The 19,452-nt window shown below is 46.5% G+C and overlaps 1 protein-coding gene across 1 annotated transcript; it reads left to right on the top strand.

The window, feature by feature from the left end:
- The first annotated feature begins 3,335 nt into the window (after positions 1-3,335).
- LOC115352583 (cholesterol 24-hydroxylase) lies at positions 3,336-19,236 on the top strand. Its single transcript, XM_030040998.2, has 15 exons — positions 3,336-3,522; positions 7,062-7,139; positions 7,443-7,524; positions 8,078-8,151; positions 8,836-8,922; positions 9,593-9,731; positions 10,338-10,448; positions 11,235-11,391; positions 11,715-11,777; positions 12,871-12,943; positions 13,379-13,463; positions 15,333-15,443; positions 15,704-15,792; positions 16,689-16,755; positions 17,642-19,236. The coding sequence occupies exons 1-15, from the start codon at positions 3,395-3,397 to the stop codon at positions 17,801-17,803; spliced, it is 1,506 nt and encodes a 501-aa protein (XP_029896858.1). The 5' UTR covers positions 3,336-3,394; the 3' UTR covers positions 17,804-19,236.
- The last annotated feature ends 216 nt before the right edge of the window (positions 19,237-19,452 follow it).

Raw genomic sequence — 19,452 nt, 5'->3', positions numbered from 1 at the left:
ACAAGGTACAAGCAGGAATTTTCCACAGGAATTATTCTGAGAGTGATTTCAAATGAAAGAACACCTTACAGGTAGTTACAATCTATTCTTGAAGTATGCTGAAAAAAACATTGATGAAACTCAGAAAATCAATGTTTCATCAGAAAGTTCACTGAGTGGCTTTAAAGATGGGGTTTCATTAGCTAGCTTTAGTTTTTAAGCACTTTCTCAAGGTGATGCTATTCTTGTGATTAGCTGTAGCTTTCCTAGTGATGGGTGTTCATATAATAAGATCATGATATATATTGCCTGACCAAATGGGAAGGAATGTTAGCTTTTTTCTGAAAACAAGAGGTTATAAAACCCTACCCGTAACAGGCAAAAAAAAAAAAAAAAAAAAAAAAAAAAATCTAGTTTCAATTAAGATAAACAGAAGTTAGATAATATTGTTGGTCTTCGAGAATATAACAACAATGTAATTTCCAGATTAAAAAAAAAATGTGTGTGAAAGCATGTGTACCCAAAACAGAAGGGAAAATCATTCCAGGGTTGTTACAACTATTTTGAACTAAAGAAGGAACTACCGGCTCAAGAAAAATCAATGTTAAGATTCAGTGTAACAGAAATCCAAACAATATTTTAAAATATACAACCAGTTTTTGCTCCATTCTATACTGACAAATGGTTTCTAACATTTTGTACCATTTGACTGTTATCATGAGTCAGTGTTTCTCTGAGGTTGTAATGTGGCATTACCACCAAACTCCTGTGCTATGCAATGTGAAGCCAGAAAAGTGATGCTGGCCACCAAGTATGCCCAGCAGAGCAGCCCTGCCCACCCCCGGGCTGGAAGTCCATGGATGAAATGATCAGGTGTATTTGTTCTCATAGGGAGCATCAGGTGTCCTTCCTCCCCTCTGCCGAGCATGGTAGCCACCTAAAAGTAAAAGCCCAGGAGCTCCTAACAGGCTTCCACAGCTTGATGACAAGTCTCTGGTCCTTCTGCCTCCCCGGGGACTCACTGGGCTGACGGCACCCAACCCCTGCCCTGCTCAGGCCGAGAAACCCAAACGCGGGCAGGCTTTGGCCATGCCTGCCGGGAGAGCTGCCGGTTCCTGGTGACTTCAAAAGAAAATCCCTGTCATCCTCTAGGGTCTGCAATACCAAATCTTTCTTTAGCCTAGCTCACATTGTAAAGCCAGTGCAACTTCTTTCATCTGCCTGGTTTTCGAGGATTTTGTGATCTCTGTTTCCATGGCAAGTTTAGCTGAAGTTGGTCAGTAGGTGTTAGCCACTAAGTTGCTAACGAGGGATACGTGGACACGCATCCACACAGGAAAGCAGTGTAAGTAAGACGCAGTCGCGGCTGCTACAGGTGCTCTTCAAACTCCCCTTCATCACTGACTCCATGCTGCCTCTCTGTCATTAACAGCCCATTCAAAATTATTTATAGTTTGAAACAAAAATGCAATAGAGATAAAAATCCCTCACCTTATACCAGCATGTGCTGTTGTTGCTTTGATAGCATTCTCTGCTCTCTCTGATCTGCTAGGCTCAAATGCAAGCAGAAATGACACAAGAAAACCAATGAAAACCTGCAGATTTTGTCCTTTTAGCACAGTCATTGCTTCCATTTGGAAACTGAAGTGAGCTGACCCTTGGAGGTGCCTGGCAGATGATTGCTGCATCAGATGGACAAAACCAGGGGGTGCCATGAGTTACATCCTCTCCCTCCTGCTGCGGAGAGGCACGGCCATATGGGAGCTGCCATAGGAGGGGAGCAGGGGAAAGGCACCCCATTGGAAATGGCAGGGATGAAAAGTCCTGCAGCAGCCTCATATGGTGCTGAGAAATGTCACAGACCCACAGGCAGCAAAACTGACATGCTAAAAATCCAGGTAGTTTAGTATCCTCTCTCCAGCCGGTTGAGTAAAGCTTGTATGGAGAAAGAGCGCATGAATGGAGCTGTCTTGTGAAAGCCTGACAGGCAGGTGGTATGCTGCTTTTCTTTAAAGGGCAGCAGGGTGTCACACTTCTCCTTCCCTTGCCGCAGTCAGAGCCATGGGGTCAGCGCAGAGGAGCGTCTGCTGCCCTGCGTGCAAGGTGGGTAACCTTCAAAGGGATGGAGTGGGCACAGGATCCAGCAGACAGGGGCTGCAGCATGGGGAAGGGGCCTCCATCACTTTCCCTGGCTCCTTGCGAGCCAATTTATTCATTTAGCCTCCACAGCAGCCTGTTGCAATTAGTTCCTCCATTTAACACTTTGTTGTAAAAAATCTGTTCCTCTTCTAGACCTGCGGCCTGATCACTTCAGTGGGTGCCTCCCTGTTCTTGAGGGACTTACACAAAGTAATGGTTAGTTTGTCCCTATTCATCTCCAAACCACTGATGGTTTTCCAGACCCCTGTCATAACCTCCCTCAGTCATGCTTTTTCCAGTTTGGAGGCCTAATCTCTTCCGTCTCTACTTCTGCACCTCTGCTGAGCTGGGAGGAAGAGCACATGCGGTATCCGCACACAGTGGGTGTGCTCTTGATCATAGAGTCTTCTATGCACTAACACAGTCAGGCATCTTGTTTTGCTCACTCTCCCATTTCTAATCACTGCCTATGCTCTGCTTGCTTCTTTGGTCTGTACAGAGCATTAAGCCGACGTTTCCTAACAGGTGCCACCACTGAATATATATAACTGGGTGGGATGTATATACATAGTTTATCATTCCCCATGCATTACTTTTCATTTACCAGAAATGCATTTTCACCATTTATGGCTTGGTCCCTTGCGCCCTGCGATCCTTATGCAATTTGTGGCAGTTGGCTTTAGATCGCCTATTTTGAATAAAACCGTATCATCTCTCATTCCTATGTCTGGATGACGAATGAGTACGCTGCATAACACAGGCCCCAAAGCAGACTGCTGAAAATCTTCATCTATTTATTCCTATGGGCACCAACAGTATGCTCCCTTTGCATCATGTATTGTAAACCCTTAAAAGTCAACACAGAGCCTCTGCCTTCCTTGTCTTGTGACAGCTTACTTTGTCTAAGAGCATTTAAAACACGTCTGTAAACAAACACGTGAAAGAGCAAAACCCTTCCTGACCTCCTCACGCACTTGTGCAAAGCACCACCTCCACCCAGGAAAGGATGCATGCATACACACACACACACATATATGCGTATCTATACACACTCCTGCCAGGCAGTTACCCCGTGTGGGTGTATTCGGACCTGCAGCGGGTCTCTCACCCCAAATTCCTCCACCCCCCTCGCTGCCGCCGGGCCCTTTAATGGGGCGGCCCCGCCCGCAGCCCTCCCGCAGCCGGGGCCTCTCCCGCCCCGCCCCGCCGCGGCCGGCCGCTGCCCGGGGAGGGGGCTGCTGGGGGCTGCTGGCAGCCGCCCGCCCGCCCGGGGGCGATGGAGGCGGTGGGGGCCGCGGGGGGGCTCCTGGCGGCCCTCGCCCTCCTGGCGTTCGGCCTGTACTGCTGCTACGTGAAATACATCCACGCGAAGCACGACCACATCCCCGGCGCCCCGCGGGAGAGGTAAGGGGCGGGCAGGGCAGGGTCGGGGTGGGGAGGTGGGGACACGGGGACCCGGGGCCGGTCCGTCAGGCGTCCGCAGAGCGATTCCCGCCGCGGGCCTTAGCCCCGGCGGCCCTTCCCGTGGCCGGGCGGAGCGGCGGACCTTGCACCCCGGCCGCTCTCGCTGCCGGGCCGGAGCCCTGAGAAAACGTCGGAGCGGAAAATGAAGCGCTCCAGCCCGCCTCTCTGCAGGGCGGCCTGCCGGCACGGGCCAGGACCTTGCCGGCGTGGGCAAGGGCAACGGCGAGGAGGCGCCGCTGGCTTGGAACAGCGCCTGCTTCCCGGGAAGGGCTGCCGCCTCCGGGCACGGCAGGGGATCCCGCTGCCCGGTGGGCTGCCGCGGTGGGACGCGCTGACCGGCGTCGCGCCGGCCGGTCGCCCCGGGCGGCCGCGGCAGCGCGGAACGAGCGGTTCGGAGTTGCCCGTCTGGGCCGCGCGTTTGCTTATGGTGCCGAAGAGGGACCCGACAGGCAGCAGCGGCCGTGCAGGAGGGGGTCTCTGCCCTGGACCAGCACAGCCTGCCGTCCCGCACAGCTCCGGGAGGCACGCTGACACTGACTCCGCCGGGCTCCTTCCCTGCTCTCCCTCATGAGCTAGGTGTTCGGTTTCCACCAAAAAAAAAAAAAAAAAGGTCATAAGTGATAAAGGGCAGTGAGAAAGCTGCCAGTAAGGCAGTGGTAGTGCTGTCACAAGGAGACGTGGTTCTTGCAGGAGTGTGGGGGCTTCCCATTCGACCTCACCTTTGGGTGCACGTGCCCTCCGTAGACGCCACACCGGCACGCTCTTACACAAGCAGTTCTGCAGGGACACTAAGCTTGGCCGCCTAACTCCAAGTCTCAGCCTACTTGTGTAATCAGGGTCAGATACTAAGCTCAGAGAGAGGATGGATCTTGTCATACCTGAACCTGCTTGTCCTTAGGTTCGTTTCTAGGTGTGAAGTAACACCCTAGAGTAATGGCAGCTTGAGGAACCCTGTGGCTGCTTTTCCATCCCTTCTTCGGGGTTTGAGGCTTGATGTTGACTGATCATCAGCCTAGGATCCCTCCCAGGAAGGTTTCTAGTACTGGTATGTCTAGGTGGAGGCTTGTATGTCATGCGAGCCCACGGTACTTGATAGCTTTGCAAAAGTGTAAATTGCCAGGGACAGTCTAAAACCCCCACTTCGGTACCTGTTGCACAAACACTTCCACTCCTAAATGTCCAAGGTAAGGAAAATCAAAGACTTCCAGCTCTGAAAAGTCATTTATTAAAAAAAAAAAAAAAGTAAAGCTGGGTGCTGTGTGTGGTGGTGGTCTCCCCGGTACAAGAAGGACATTGACACATGGGGTCAAGTCCAGCGGAGGGCAGCCAGGATGCCCAGGAGGCTGAGAGCTGGGCTTGCTTTGGGTGGAAAAGCATCTGCTGAAGGGTGGAGGGGATCCACTGGCTGTTTTCAGCTACCTAATGGGTGGTTATGAGAAGACGGAGGCAGACTCTCCTTGGAGTTGCAAAATGAAGGACAAAGGGCAACGGGCACGAGTTGCCTAAAGGGAAATCGCAGTTAAGTGTAAGGCAAAACACCTTCAGCATGAGGGTACTCAAATGCTGGCACAGGTGACTGGGTGAAGCCCTGAGCCATGTACCATAGCTCTGACGTTGACTGGCCTGGAGCAGGGGACTGGACCGATGGCCTCCAGAGGTCCTTGCCAACCCAAATTACCCTGAAATGGGTTTCATCCAAATCTGAACACTTCTCAGCTGAGACTGTATCTGGTAAACTGAAGAAGAGCAGCACCAGAAGCAAAGCATGGCTTGTGTCCAGCTTGCTGCCTACTGGGACCAGCCCCCAGGTTGTGGTCACCAGATCTGCTCCCCAGCCTGCCAGTCCACAGCCCGCATCCTTTCAAGGTGTTATTCTGTCCCAGATGCATGACTTTCCCTTTGCCCTTGGCTCTTTCCCTTTGAGAAAAGCTTAAGGAAGCCTTAGTTTGGGATGAAGTACAACAGGATCTTATAAAAACCTCAAGCTTTGTCTAAGGTCTTATGGCCACATGATGACAGGATTACATTAACGACCTTGATTTCCTGGGTTGCTTTATTTTATCAGAACTAACGCAGGACATCTCTAAAGGAGACTTGTGCAGGACAGGCTGGAAAGTGAGTCTTCGTGGCTTTGTGTCATTTTTACTGCATGAATGGCTCACCTGTGACAGGAGGAGGTCACCTCTTCAAAGGTTAGCTTCATATTAAAGATTTAATAGCAAGAAATGGGCAAAAGGGATTTCTTTGCAAATACATGTTTTCAGATTATAGTGTCACATAGTTATATATCCCCAAACAAGCCCTTGCTTATTTTTTTTCATGGCATGCAGTAAGTAATTGGGACTTCTCATTAGCAGATGAAGGATTTAGGCCTGTTGTAACACCTGCCTTAATTGGGTAGTGATGGGACAGGGGATGAAAAACATCTCTGAGAGTTCATGTGTCACACAAGAGGAGCCATGAGTGGGGCCTTGCGTCATGTGCTGCAGATAGAGTGGTTTCCGGAGCTTTAGCTAATGAAGGACTCATCTGTCATTTGGGGCTTTCACATCTTTTTGGAGTCCAGTTACAATGGAGGAGTCGAACAAGTGAAGGATTAAAAGTTTTTGTCAATATTGGGTAACTTTGTTGAGTGCTTGTTATTTTAAGCACGTCCTGGTTCCAACAGAAATAAAATAAGAGCCTGTTTTTCCTCTATAGTTGTTTATACCGAAAGGGATGATAGCACGGCTGTCTGTCTCTTGAATGGAAAACAGTTCTCGAGCACAGCTTGCTTCATTTAGAGAGGAGCTTGGCCAAACCTTCCTTCAGATGTATGCAAAGCCAGTGGGAATTCACTACTCGCAGTTGAAGGAAGGAATTGATCTCTAACTTTTTAATACAGCTATTGTATTTGAAGAGTTAACCTTTTTTATTAATTTCTGTGATTTCCATATTAACCAGTGATTATCCTTCTAGGTTGTCCTCTTTTTCTTTTTTTTCAGCGTTTGAGGTGACATGGCTTTAAACAGAAGGAGACCATTCCTAATCTTACTCAGTTTAACTCCATTGACAGAACTGAAGTTACGCTTACCAGGGCTGAGCATGTATTAAAGAATATTTAATGCAAGTGTCTGTTGCATGTACAGAAACATAATAGTTGCAGTCAAGATTCAGTCAGCTAGGCAAAGAACAAAAGAGTTTGCTGGGAGCTCCCACCCAGATCCAGTCATCTGCTATAATACAGCAGCAAAAGAGACTTTGTCCTGCGTCTCTGTGCTGGTCTTCCTGGCTGCAGGAGTGCACCAGCCTGACCCTGGTCCCCAGCTTACTCATGTGAGGGCTGGGCATTGGCACAGCTCGGTGCTACTTTTATCTTTCCTTGCAAGGAGGAAAACATGAGCAACACTTGTGTTGCGTCACCGAGCCACAAGGATTGTGATCCATACAAAACTCTATATTGGCATCCTCTTGACACTCTTAACCTTCATTTTCTGCAGCTTTTTATTTGGACATCTGCCAATCTTGTGGAGAATGGTGAGGAAACAGGAGTTTATTCATGATCTCTTCCTGCAGTGGTAAGTTGAGACACATCAATAACATTGAATGGGGTAGCCCTGTAGCACAAATTGGGAAATCAAGGCACAGAGGCCCTGAATTACATATTTAGCATCATTCAGAAGGTCGGTAGAAGAGCTAAAGAGAGAGCATTGATCTTTCTCTTAATGGCTTTATTTGCTGAAGACTGCAGTAGTTCCCAGTACATGCTGCTTTGGTCCTTTGAGGTTATTAGGTCTGAACTGTTATGTGTTGGTGGTTTGTACCATAATTCTCTTGTTTGTTTTTTTTTGTTTGTTTGTTTTTCCCTTCTCTTCTTGTAGGGCAGAGAAATATGGACCTGTTGTACGGGTTAATGCCTTTCACAGAGTCTCAGTAATGATTCTGAGTCCTGAAGGAGTGAAGGTACTGCGAAGTAAAGCCATATCGACAGTGGGGATTGGCCCATCCCTCCAGAAAGAGAGAGGTGGTGCCTGATGTTCAGGGCAGCGTGGTGCAGCCAGTCTGTGCCTGCGGAGAGGGCGGCTCTGGCCGGGTTAGGAGGGTGAGGTGCTCTGCTCTCCGGACTGTCCTGATTTATTTTCTTCCTTGATCAGTTGATTTACTTGGTTACCATTATTTAAACAGCAGATAGAGCAAGCATCCACCATTTCTGAAAAGCAGACTCTCTGCAAGAGCTTAATATCTCAAATGAGCGAGGCGCAAGGGACTGAGTTTCTTCCTCTAAATCTTTGCAGTAATCACAGAGTGAGATTTTGGGTCATTGGACAAAAAGTGCTAGAGGCATGCAAAACAAGCTAGCAGCACGGGAACTGGGGAATCAGGGCACGCCAAATAATTCATCTAGTCTTCAGAATATTGCTACAGGAGGAAAAGAGCAAACGTATGAGTGGCTTTTTATGTTTTGTCTGGGAAATGGATTGCACTCACTATTCACTGACCTGAGATTTGATTTTAGGAGTTCTTGATGTCACCACAGTACCCAAAGGATCGGCTGGTGTACGGTCGCATGTTCAACATATTTGGTGAGAGGTAGGCAAAACCCATCTGAAACCATTGTGATCTGAAAATAAGTGAAAGATTAATAACATCACAGGCATGGCGCTTACTTCAACTCAGACCATTTACCTTAGTGTGGGGATTAATGACTAATTCCAGACATATATAAGCAGCATGTACCTATTAAATTATGTGTCAAGTCAATCTCCTCCCTGACTAGGAAGACATTTATGTTGGATTTTTTTTTACCTTGATCGTTTTCCCCCCACCCTGCCCGTGGATGTTCAGTTAGTCTCAGAATAGTTTGGTCAAGACCATCTTGAAACTTCTTACTTAGATTTTAGAGCACTGAATTATTCCTTAATGCATGTGCGTTTCCAGCTCCTAAATTCAATAACAAAAAAGGTTTTTTTCCTCTGTTAACCTGAAGCTTTTAAAAATATAGTAGTCCAGTTATGATATTAATTATTTGCATAACAGCTGTAATGGACCAGCATCTTATTGGACTCAGCAGTCCACAACTACCAGGCAAAACATCTGCAGTGCAGTCGTTGTCCACAGTGATGCAACAACTGTGTACTCAAAGCAGCACAGTGCTCCCTACACGTGGGAAAAATACAAGAAAGTAGATGTGGAAGAGTTATCTTTGTGACTACATGGGGTTTGGCTGGCTCCCTTGCTGAAAACTGTTCCTTTCGTTGTTTTCCTAAATGCTAGGTTTCTAGGGAATGGCTTGGTAACAGTTTGCAACCATGAACATTGGCATAAGCAGCGGAAGATAATGGATCCAGCTTTCAGCCGAACGTAAGGCAAATATCTCTGGAATGATCTGGCTGTTATTTCTACTGTATTTGCACGATTCTCCCTGTCATTGATCCATTACTTGATATTTAGAAAGAGAAAAAAATCATTTAGTGCCGAAATCACTTTTTACTTGGAGTCCAACGCACCATTTCCATGACAAGTACAATTTGACCAGACTTCCTATGGGGCAGTGACACGCGTATGAGCTCAGCGATGGCAGAAAGGTCCCGGGGTTGCGTATCCAGGAGTGTGGTGATGGCTGCCTTATCCTGCCAGAAAACAGACCTTGGGGATTTGACGTGGGCAAGCCTCATCGTTCACCTGAGTGATTCCCTATGGGTGTGATTGTTAAACAGGGAGTTGGTCTGGTTTGCTCGTGTCTGCCTTGACGCATTGTGTTTAGGGTCTGAAGATAAAGTCCATTTGCTTCAGCATGCACAGGTCAAAGTCCTTTGCCACGACAGCCGTTGTTTACATGGCAGGACGGAGCAGGGCTGCTAGAAGAATTTAGCCATTATATCTGTTCGCTTTTTAAAGTATTAAAGCAAATTTATTATAAACAACAACAAAAAATCTTTACAATTTTCTGTGGAAAATAATGAAGGTAACTTTGCCTGAGCAAATATGTCCTCTCCAGAGCCCCCATCACTCATTTTTATTGATTGTTCAGCTACCTGATGGGTCTGATGGAAACTTTTAATGAAAAAGCAGAGGAGCTGATGGAGAAGCTAGAGGAAAAGGCAGATGGAAAAAAAGAGTTTAGCATGCTGACGATGATGAACCGGGTGACTATGGATATCATTGCAAAGGTACCAGCTGTCCGCTTTCTTGTTTCCTCTGCAACTGGCAGGAAGGAATGGAAGTAACGGGTATCGGCAGCAGGATGGGATCAGTAGCTGGAGCCAGGGAACAAGACCTTTGCCCAGCAGTGCCAGAAGAGCTGAAGGACTCGTTGTGCCACTTCCATTTGGGCTGAGCCATAGGAAGGGGCAGTTAGGGAAGGGTCTGCACAGCACAGGTGTGGCCTGCAGGATGGGCACCCTTTGCAAAAACCATTACAGCCTCATACCTCCCACCCCTCCATGGCTGAAGGGCACACCAGTGCTCATTCATGTGTGGATGGTGTATTATTACCATTACGTGTCAGCGTGAAGTCTGCCTTATGCTGGCTTTTCCTTTCTCTGTGGAAAACAGTTTGGGATGAGTGGAGAGTAATAGTAAATTATTAATCCCCCCAATAAGGAGGAAGCATAATGTAGATATTGCCCTTCCCTGGCAGCCTCCTGCAAGGCAGGATCTAGCTTGAGGTATTTTTAGGGGAAAAGGTGGTGGTGTGAGGCTGTTCTGCTCTTTCACCCCAGCCCCAGGGAGCCAGGAGGACGCAGCGAGTTGCCTTTTTCTCTCCTGTTCCTCAGGTAGCCTTTGGCTTGGAATTAAATGCACTGAGCGATGACCAGACACCTTTCCCACGCGCTGTGACTGTGGTTTTGGAGGGGATGACCAAGAAGCACATCCCCCTCATGCAGGTCTGTATGCTCCTCACTTCGGTCCCCTCCTCCTCTCTGACTGGAGCCTCTGCTCCTGCATGAGTTAGGGGGCTGGAGCTGTGTAAGGCCAACATACGATGGGGAAAGCCAGCAGCAGCTCTTTCCCTCCAGTGCGCATTAAGATAAAATTCATTAGTACTTTAAAACACTTGCAAAATTAACATTAATATTTAATGCTTCCTTTATGTCTTTCTGCCTTCTCTTCCCCCCTGCATGTGTTTTACACTTTCACACCCATCCCTGCAAAAATTGAGATTTTTGCTATTTGTCCAAGAAGGATGGCAGCCTTCACTCAAGATAGAAGAAATTTGAACTTTTACCATAAAAAAATTACACTTTCGACCCAAATTCATATACGAGGAAATTATAGATGTAATATGAAATATTTAAGTTAAAAATCATTCCACAGTTTCTCATGAAAGCTGTAGTTCAGGTTTTTAGAGCTCCCGTTTCCCTTTTTGGGCCCGGAGGTGAGATCCTGTATTGCATGCTGCAGTTTCTTTCTGTGGAGAGGTGACGAATTTTGCTCACGGTGCCCAAAACATCAGCTCTGACAAGGCAGGACATCAGCATGCACAGATTGAAATATTTCTCATTTCAGCCCAAACCCTTCACCTTGGGGATGTTCACTTTGTTCTGTGGAGAGCCGATGTTTTTGTGACAAATGTCATTTAGCAGAAAACAAGGTGCTCGCTTGAAAAATAACACTGGCAATATTTTTTACCAGCAAAAGGAATAAAATGACTGAAGAAATTCTATGTTCAGTACATGCCAGGGAAACAGAAGCTGGTAAAGGAGGTCAAGGAGAGTGTGAGGCTGCTGCGGCGTGTGGGGAAGGAATGCATTGACCAGAGGAGAGAGGCCATGCAGAACGGGAAGGAAGCCACGCTGGATATTCTCACGCAGATACTGAAAGGAGATGGTAGGGGACACGTTGCTGTTTGAGTGAATTTCTCTGTGACATGTTTTGCCATGAGATTTGGGGAGGATTTTTTTGGGGATCTGAACTTTGATCCTCCTTTAATGTCTTTTTCACACTGAAGATAGTGAGAGTTGCTTTGAAAATTCCGTGTTTCTTTGTGTTGGATCAAATACTGGTTGCAAGTCACCGCTGAGTTGCTCGCTCAGCATCCCCTCCCGATGCCACCTCAGACAAAAATGTGCAAAACAGGGCAGAGCATTCTGGCTGTTCCAGCTGGAGCCTGGGGATGTCTTCTAATCTTGTTTCCTTTTCTCTCTTGACAGCTCTGGAGGAAACTAGAGATGATGAAAGCATTCTGGATAACTTTATCACTTTCTTTGTTGCGGGTTGGTAGCTATTTTAATGCTTGGATATGTCATGTGGGAAGCTGTACTCGTTCTTGGGCTGTCTACAGGGTCGTGATTAATGTCCTTGCTCACTCCGTGTGGTGCTGCTGTAACCAGCAGTCACTTGGAAGACAGCAGTATTACGCTGGCCTAGGACCAGCTGGGCGAGGTCTGAAGAGAACTCTTAGTTTTCTCATAGGCAAATGATATGTTATCCTCCTTCAGTCATATCAACACAGCAAATCATGCCAGGCCAGTGGTTTCCAGCCTGCGGTGCAGAGGGCAGCGCTGCCTGCTGGGGTGCAAGGCTATTCTTCCTGGGGTTCTGGCCCTGCCTCCCAGATCCTGCTAAACCCCACTGAAGGCATCTTTAACATATTCCACATGTCTTCACGTGACCTCACCCACATGAGCAAATGCCATTCTTGCTGTAGGAGCTTGGCAGGAGAGGGCACTGTCAAGCCTATGAGATAAAGCAGGGGCTGAGATGGTATGTGAGGTAAACAACGTAGAAAGATAATCTTGCAAGTCAGTAGGATTTAGGTTCCTAAGAAGGTGACATTATTGTCAAGAATAGACATTATTGCAACAAATACCTCTTTGCAGAGGTCTTGTTTTCTGTAAGTCTTTAAAATAATGTATATGCTTAGCCATGAAAAAATTAAAACTATCCACATAAAGCAGATATTTCAAAGAAAGACAGCTAGAAGCTCTGTTTTCCCTCAAAACCAGTAAATCCTCACTTCTCGGCAGAACCGTGTCCCCCATAATATGACAAGGCAAATACTGAACCTCACTGGCCCTTCTGTTAGGGAGCTCATGACCAGTAGGTGCCGTATGCAGCCACTGCAGCTTTGAGTTGAGCAAGGTGGCTCATATCTTTGCCAGCTATGTCTTGTTCTTGTCATTCTTGAAAGCTCCTTACGTAGAATTTACATCCCTTTTAGTGTTTCCTTTAATTTCTAGCATACTTGAAATAAAACATTTGGGCCCTGACGCTTAAAGTTTCATGTTCACAATCACACTAGTAGACTGTCTTTGTATCATGTTATTATTTCATACTAAACTTTAAACCAATTTTTTTTGTTGTTAGGGCATGAAACCACTGCCAATCAGTTGTCATTTACAGTAATGGCACTGGGTCAGCATCCTGAAATACTGGAAAGGTATGTGCACTCCAATTTGCAAACCCAGCTTGCTGTTAATTTCAATGTGAACTTAATTATAAGGATTATTAAAAAGCTAGGATCAATTTGCAATAAACTCTAGCCTCCCTTCCACAATAGTTTCATAGTCCCAATATATCTAAAATTTAAAACAACCTTAAGATGAATTATTTCAATTCCATCTAGGTGATTTTTTTTCAAAGCCCTTATACATACTGGTCCTGAATCCTACCTGATTCGGCTGCACTGTAAGCACGTTGCTCCATCCTGATACAAGGCACAAGTTCAGGCAGGCTAGCTGGGAATCAGTAGGCATTTTGCCTCGGGATGGGAGTCAAAGTCCAACTCAGTGTCTGGAAAGTAAAAAATATAATTTGTAAACTTGCCTAGCAAGAAATAGGCATCTGCAGCTAACATTTTTTAATTTAACTGCAGGGTTCAGGCCGAAGTGGATGAAGTTCTTGGTGCCAAGAGAGACATCGACTATGAGGATCTTGGCAAATTCACCTACTTATCACAGGTACTGTAGGAGTGAGGTAAAATACCAGTCAGAGCTGTTTGGTAGCACCTCTGCCATGTTGTGGAGGAGCCCCATGCTTTTAAAATTTTAAGACCAATGCCAGTATTTGATCCTGATGGTGTTTGTCCCCAGAAGGTCAGCAAGCAGGTACCGTGAGCCGTTTGCAGCAGCCCAGCCTTGTTGGGAAGGATGCTCCTCAAATTTCTTTCCAAAATGTCACATGATTCCTTCACTGCTTTCCTTAATAATTACCAAGCTGGGAGTAGAGAGGAGTTGCTTAATCCCTACCTGTTTAAGCTGAAACCAGAGCCACATTTTAAGGAGGGTTTGCAACTTCGAGCCCCAACCTGTGTGTGAATCCCACGCACTTCCCAAACTCACAGGTCTATTTTTGTTGGATTATTGTTAAAGCATTTCCAGCTATGATCTCACTATGTGAGATATTTATGTGCCATAAATTCAGTGGGATTAGAGGGCATCCAAAAATAATGGCTAGTTTTTTTGTAATTTCAATTTTTTATTATTCAGCCTTGAAACCCTCTTCAGTCACCTGGGGGGGCAGCGTAGGGAGGGAGTTTGGTCCTGTGTATAGAAATGCCAGTTGCTGATGAACTGCAAAGCCAGGGCTTGGCTACTCACCAGTGTTTGTGTGCGTACCCTTTTTTACACGATGGGGGACACCAGTAGCCCTCAGGAGAGACTGAATCACAGTCCTGGCAGTTATTCTCCTGCTTAAATTTCCCTGTGTTTTTAGTAGTCTGCCACGATCGCTTTTCTCTTAAATTGCCCTGCCAAGGTGGGTGTTGGTATTTTACCGTTTGCCATATCCCATCCCACAAATCACTGTGCTTTGACAGCGGATAGATTTCAAAGGTGTATTTCTCACAAGGAAAAGGCGTCTCTGTGTGATTACAGAAATCAGCGGGTTTCCTTAGCCTTCTGCAAACACCATCACAATTATACCACTCCAATTAGGATAAGGTATCTAAGCCTTTCAGTTTTAAGACAGATCACATGAGAGCCTCTCAAAGCAGACCGTTTATTTAACAGAACAAGCTTGGATCTGTACAACCAAAATCACAGTCACCCTTGGTCAGAGCCAGTCCATCACTGGAGTATCAGAGACCACGGGACTCCTCTCCTGTCACTTGGGCAATTCTGAATCCTTTTGTCCATGCTTCTTTTTCATTAATCCACTCGTGCATACATGCTGCTAATTGCACTTGCAGTGCAATGCTAACGTGCACTGTTAATTAGGTTTCACTTTGATGAAATAAGCCATTCTTACAGCTCACTGCCACCAAAAGAAATGGTCTCATTCCATTTTTTCTCACTGTTCCCTATTCATTTTCCTTTGCCAGGTTGTTTTTTGTCTTTTTGGTGCTCTGACCTGGCTCAGCTCCCCGAGCAGCAGAAGCAGGACAAAGGCAGGAGTGGGAGCACAGTGCTGAGAGTGGGAACGAGGTGGGAGCAACCATCCATCCTCATGGCAGCTGGTGCCAAGAACAGCTCGTTGGGAGCATGAGATTTCACCCTTGGATATTCCCTTTGAATTTGCTTCCCAGTAATTTTTCACTTAGTTGTTGACCTGACTTGAGGTGTTAGATCTGTTCAACACATAGGATCTCTTGTGGTTTTTGCTTCTTTTTCTCTGTATTTTACCAGTCATAAGAAAGAACCAGGCCTGAAGGAGCTGACTTAGCCATATATTTTGCCCACAGGAGTCCAAGGCGGATACACCAGCATCTGTTCTGCAAGTCAAAAGCTCCCATTTAGCCAAAGCGAAAGGCCAGAGGGAGGTAATTAATTTTATTTCTGCTTCCTACGCTGTATTAACTAACTGACCTTTTGTGCTTTTCGCTGACACAGGTCTTGAAGGAATCGCTGCGGCTGTACCCGCCTGTCCCAGGGACGGTACGCTGGATGGAGAAGGAGCACATCATCAACGGCATCAGAATTCCTGCAAACACGACGCTCGTTGTGAGTCCCATCCACCATCAGCAGCTTTTAGCTGTTGCAGTCGATCCAAATATAATGGATCTGTGTATCAGAGGGCCAAAATCCTCCCTGAGCACATTTCTACTGGCCTGTCTGAAATTTTGGCCAAAACTGGGGTATGAATTGGGACTCTGGATTGTTTTTGCCTGGGGGAAGGCAGTTATGGTTTTGTACCTGTGACAGTGAAGAGGCGTTTTCAGTGTGCTGCTCCTGACTAATGCAAATAAACTCTCTCTTGACAGTTCAGCACTTATATAATGGGAAGGATGGAAAGGTATTTCAAGGATCCACTCACTTTCAATCCAGACCGATTTAGCAAAGATGCACCTAAGTGAGTTTCTTTGTACTCCCAGGTTATTAAATATGTAATAAGGAACCATTACAGGAAGATTTCAAGGGGAAAAAAGTAGACTAAAACTATTTTTCCATTCAAGTATGAGTAACACTAAATCCTTATCTAAATGCAAATAGAGAGCAATAATGTGCAGCTTTTGTTCAGAAGTTCTTTAGACCACATGATACCTTATAAAAAAGACCAGTACTAATGTTGTTTAATGTTTATATTGAGGTCAAAGCTTTGGGCCAAAACCAGGTTGAATATTTGCCTTAGTGCAATACAAACATTTAGTGTGTGGCAGCCCTGGCCCCAGGATGCTTGAAGTGTCTTCACATTAGAGAGGGGACAAGGGACTGAGGGACAGAAGATGCTGTTCAGCCACGTGGGCAGGCAGCCCAGTCTAATCAGTAGGCAGGAGTGCAAGAGGAGGGACCAGTGACCCAAACAGTTGGTGCTGATCCCTACATCTAACTACTTCATGAGTCAGGGGTTTTACTTCAGCCTGGAGTTTGTCTGGTCTCCTGAACCAAACACCCCCTCATTCACATAATTCAGAGCTGCCCAAAGGAGCAATAATTGGATGGATCGTTACATCTTCATGACAGGCTGGAGAGCATTTAGAGTACACTTGACATTCAGCTTGGAAATAAGGTTTGCATGCATCAAAACAGCTCTGTCAGCTGAGCCATATAAGTGGAGATGATAAGGAAACTTGCTGCAGAGCTGTATTGCTGCTGTGGAGCAAAAAAATGTTAATTTGGAGATGGTCTTAACAAGTCAGCTAGGTGAGGTCGTGGTTAGACCATTTTCTTGCTGCCATGATGAAGTACTTGCTTGTTTCTTTACAACCAAGCTGTCAGAGTGACAGTTTTGAACATTTTCCTTTGCAGGCCGTATTACTGCTATTTTCCATTCTCTCTGGGACCCCGGTCCTGCATCGGGCAGGTGTTTGCACAGGTAAGCAGAGGCCTGGAAGGATACTTCATTAGCGAGCAATGGGCCAGCTCAGGGTGTGCTGGCCATGGCTGGTGGTGAGGGACCAAAGGCCACGCTGATGGTGCACTGACCCTCTTCCCTCTAGAGGGAAGATCCCCACCATGCCCATGACGGGGCATGTCTCTCAAATGCTATCACGTGAGCGGACATACATGTACCAAACTGGTCCCATGTCACCCGTGCACACGTGCAGCCAAGGTGCCTGCAGGGGAGAGGGCAGCAGGCTGTTCTCCCTCTGAACCGTCCTGGGTCACCCTGCTTGAATGCAAACCCCTTGGTGGGAATCGCAGTCAACATCCCTTTGCCAGCCGAGGTCAGACACACAGGGCTGTGCAGGGGCTCTTAGGGACTATCCCGTGGCTGTAGCTGGCAGACTCAAGGCAAGGAAAAGATCAGCTGGCAGAAGGGCACAAGCCAGGACTGGCACTGAGAAGGTGAGGAGGGGGCTGCGTGGATGGGAGGAACAATTTAATAAAGTATACAAGCATGGCAGAGACCGTTTCAGAAGGACAGTAGGAGGCCAGCTCTTTGGGTCTGTGCTGCAAGTTCATCTAAGCACCAGTGCTCAAAATCTTTGGATTAAAGTGCTTAGTTTTACACTCTGATTTCCACAGTGGGGTTAATGCATAAACACAAGGACCGATCTTAGTGCCTGTCAGTTGTCTTCAAATCCAGGAAGCCCCAGGCAACTCTGTTCTTCCTGCCCAAACTCAGCTGCATTAACAGAGTAACATTTAACTTTTAAATCTCTATATTGACAAAGCAGCATGACATAATACACTGACTTTTAAGTAGCTGAGTCCAAGCTGTATTTGCTGTCACTGACGATGAGTTTGCTTCTTAACAGATGGAGGCGAAAGTGGTGATGGCAAAACTGCTGCAGAGGTTTGAATTCCAGCTGGTACCAGGGCAGAGTTTTAAACTCTTGGATGCTGTAACCTTTAGGCCACTAGATGGAGTAATGTGTAAATTAAAGCCAAGGAGCCTTGCAAGAGGCTGCCAGGCATGACTCATGACTACTCAGGAAAGGAGCATGACACAGTAGTGCTAGCATTTCTTCTGACTGTGAAGATCTTCACACTAATCGAAGGCTAGATTTTGCAGGCCCCTGTAGAGGATTACTAGACTGAAATTATTCCTAGTCTTCCTCATCATTTACTGAAGAAAATCTTAGGAGAGTCACTCTAGATATGTTTGAGCATCTTCGATCTGGAAGCGTACCTGGAATTGCAAAGCCTGTTATTTTCCTGGGGGATTATTTGGTTCTGACCAGACTTGGAAAAGAACATCCTTTCACTGGAGTGTCCCTGGAGCTCCACGCAAACCTGAACTCAATTCCCAGCTGGTAGTTTCCACTAGATTTACAACACAATGTGGGCAAAGTAAGCCCGTGTTAGGGGAATTTCATAGTAGAGCTCAAGATTTGGGCTGAACGTGGGAAGAGAGGTTTAGAGCTATTCTCTTGGTCAAAGCAATTTTCCCATCCTTCCTCTAAATGAGAAGAATAATTGATAGGAGCAATCTGAAACAAAAATCAGAGACTGTGGCCACTACTTTTCCCTGTTGCTTCTGCCTCATTTTTCTTCAGTCTCTCCTACTTCCAATATTTTTCAGAGTGTAGATTCCCAATTCATGCTGTAGAAGGGGGCTTTCCTGCTTCCTCCTACCCCTCCCCATAGCCCGTGCTCATTCTCCTGAGATGCTGTTCTTTTGGGCAGAGTCTTGCTGGGTTCGTTTTAACGTGGTTCATTTTCCCCATCTGTCTCATCACAAAGCTACATGAACGCTTGGACCAGATGGTCTAGTAGGTACAGCAGGGTTGGAAGTAAGTGCTTGGAACCAAATGCTGCTTAAAATTATATTGCTGCTGAAGAAACACCTGTGCAACTTGAGCCAGAGGCAGGAGAAGGTCCTTCATCCCCTTTTTCTGCAGCTGTGCCAAAAATTCCTTGCTGCATGCAGGCTTGCAGCCTGGCTGCGCTAGGGAAAAAACAATCATGTGAAAATGCCACCTTCTAGAAATAGGTAGATACTTAATATGAGTTTGGAATACAGGGAATTCAAGACATTTGGTGCTGCTACTGTTATTTCTTACCTTTTTGAATTAAAATGGCAAGAACCTGGTCTGTACGTGGACAAGTTCCCGTGGTAGTTTCCACGCCAGGAGAGTAATGTCCTAGAGCTTTCCCTGGTTCTGCTACTGTTGTGCACCACCTCCCTCAGTGCAGCAGTGGGATAACAGGGCGATAAGGTTGATGTGGCTTTTGATAACATAAGCAATGTCATACAGTGTATTAATATGACTTATACCCAGAGGTACCAATACTTGTATTGCTAGGGAAGGTTTAGTCTATCTATTGGTAGACCAGCTCTTCGATGCCTTGCACTGGAGATCTGCTTATATCCTCCTAGACATTAATAAAATCTGATTGAGAAAACTGAGGACTGTCCAGCTGGTCATGTGTTCCTGAAAGCTGATGTGGTTGGGAGCACGATGCTCAATGCCAATTGAGCTAGATGTGCTGGTGGCATAACAAAAGGCTGAAGCCTGAGAATATGCCAAAGGGAGGGAGCTATCTCAGCAGTGCAGGGAGTGGTGGGGGAGGCTGTGAACAGCATACAGACAGCTCGACGGACATGCTGGCAAACCCTGCTGTG

This window comes from Aquila chrysaetos, chromosome 2, assembly GCF_900496995.4.
Source record: "Aquila chrysaetos chrysaetos chromosome 2, bAquChr1.4, whole genome shotgun sequence".
Classification (NCBI taxonomy): domain Eukaryota; kingdom Metazoa; phylum Chordata; class Aves; order Accipitriformes; family Accipitridae; genus Aquila; species Aquila chrysaetos.
Note: the sequence above shows the minus strand (reverse complement) of the source record. Positions and strands in the feature narration are given on the sequence as shown.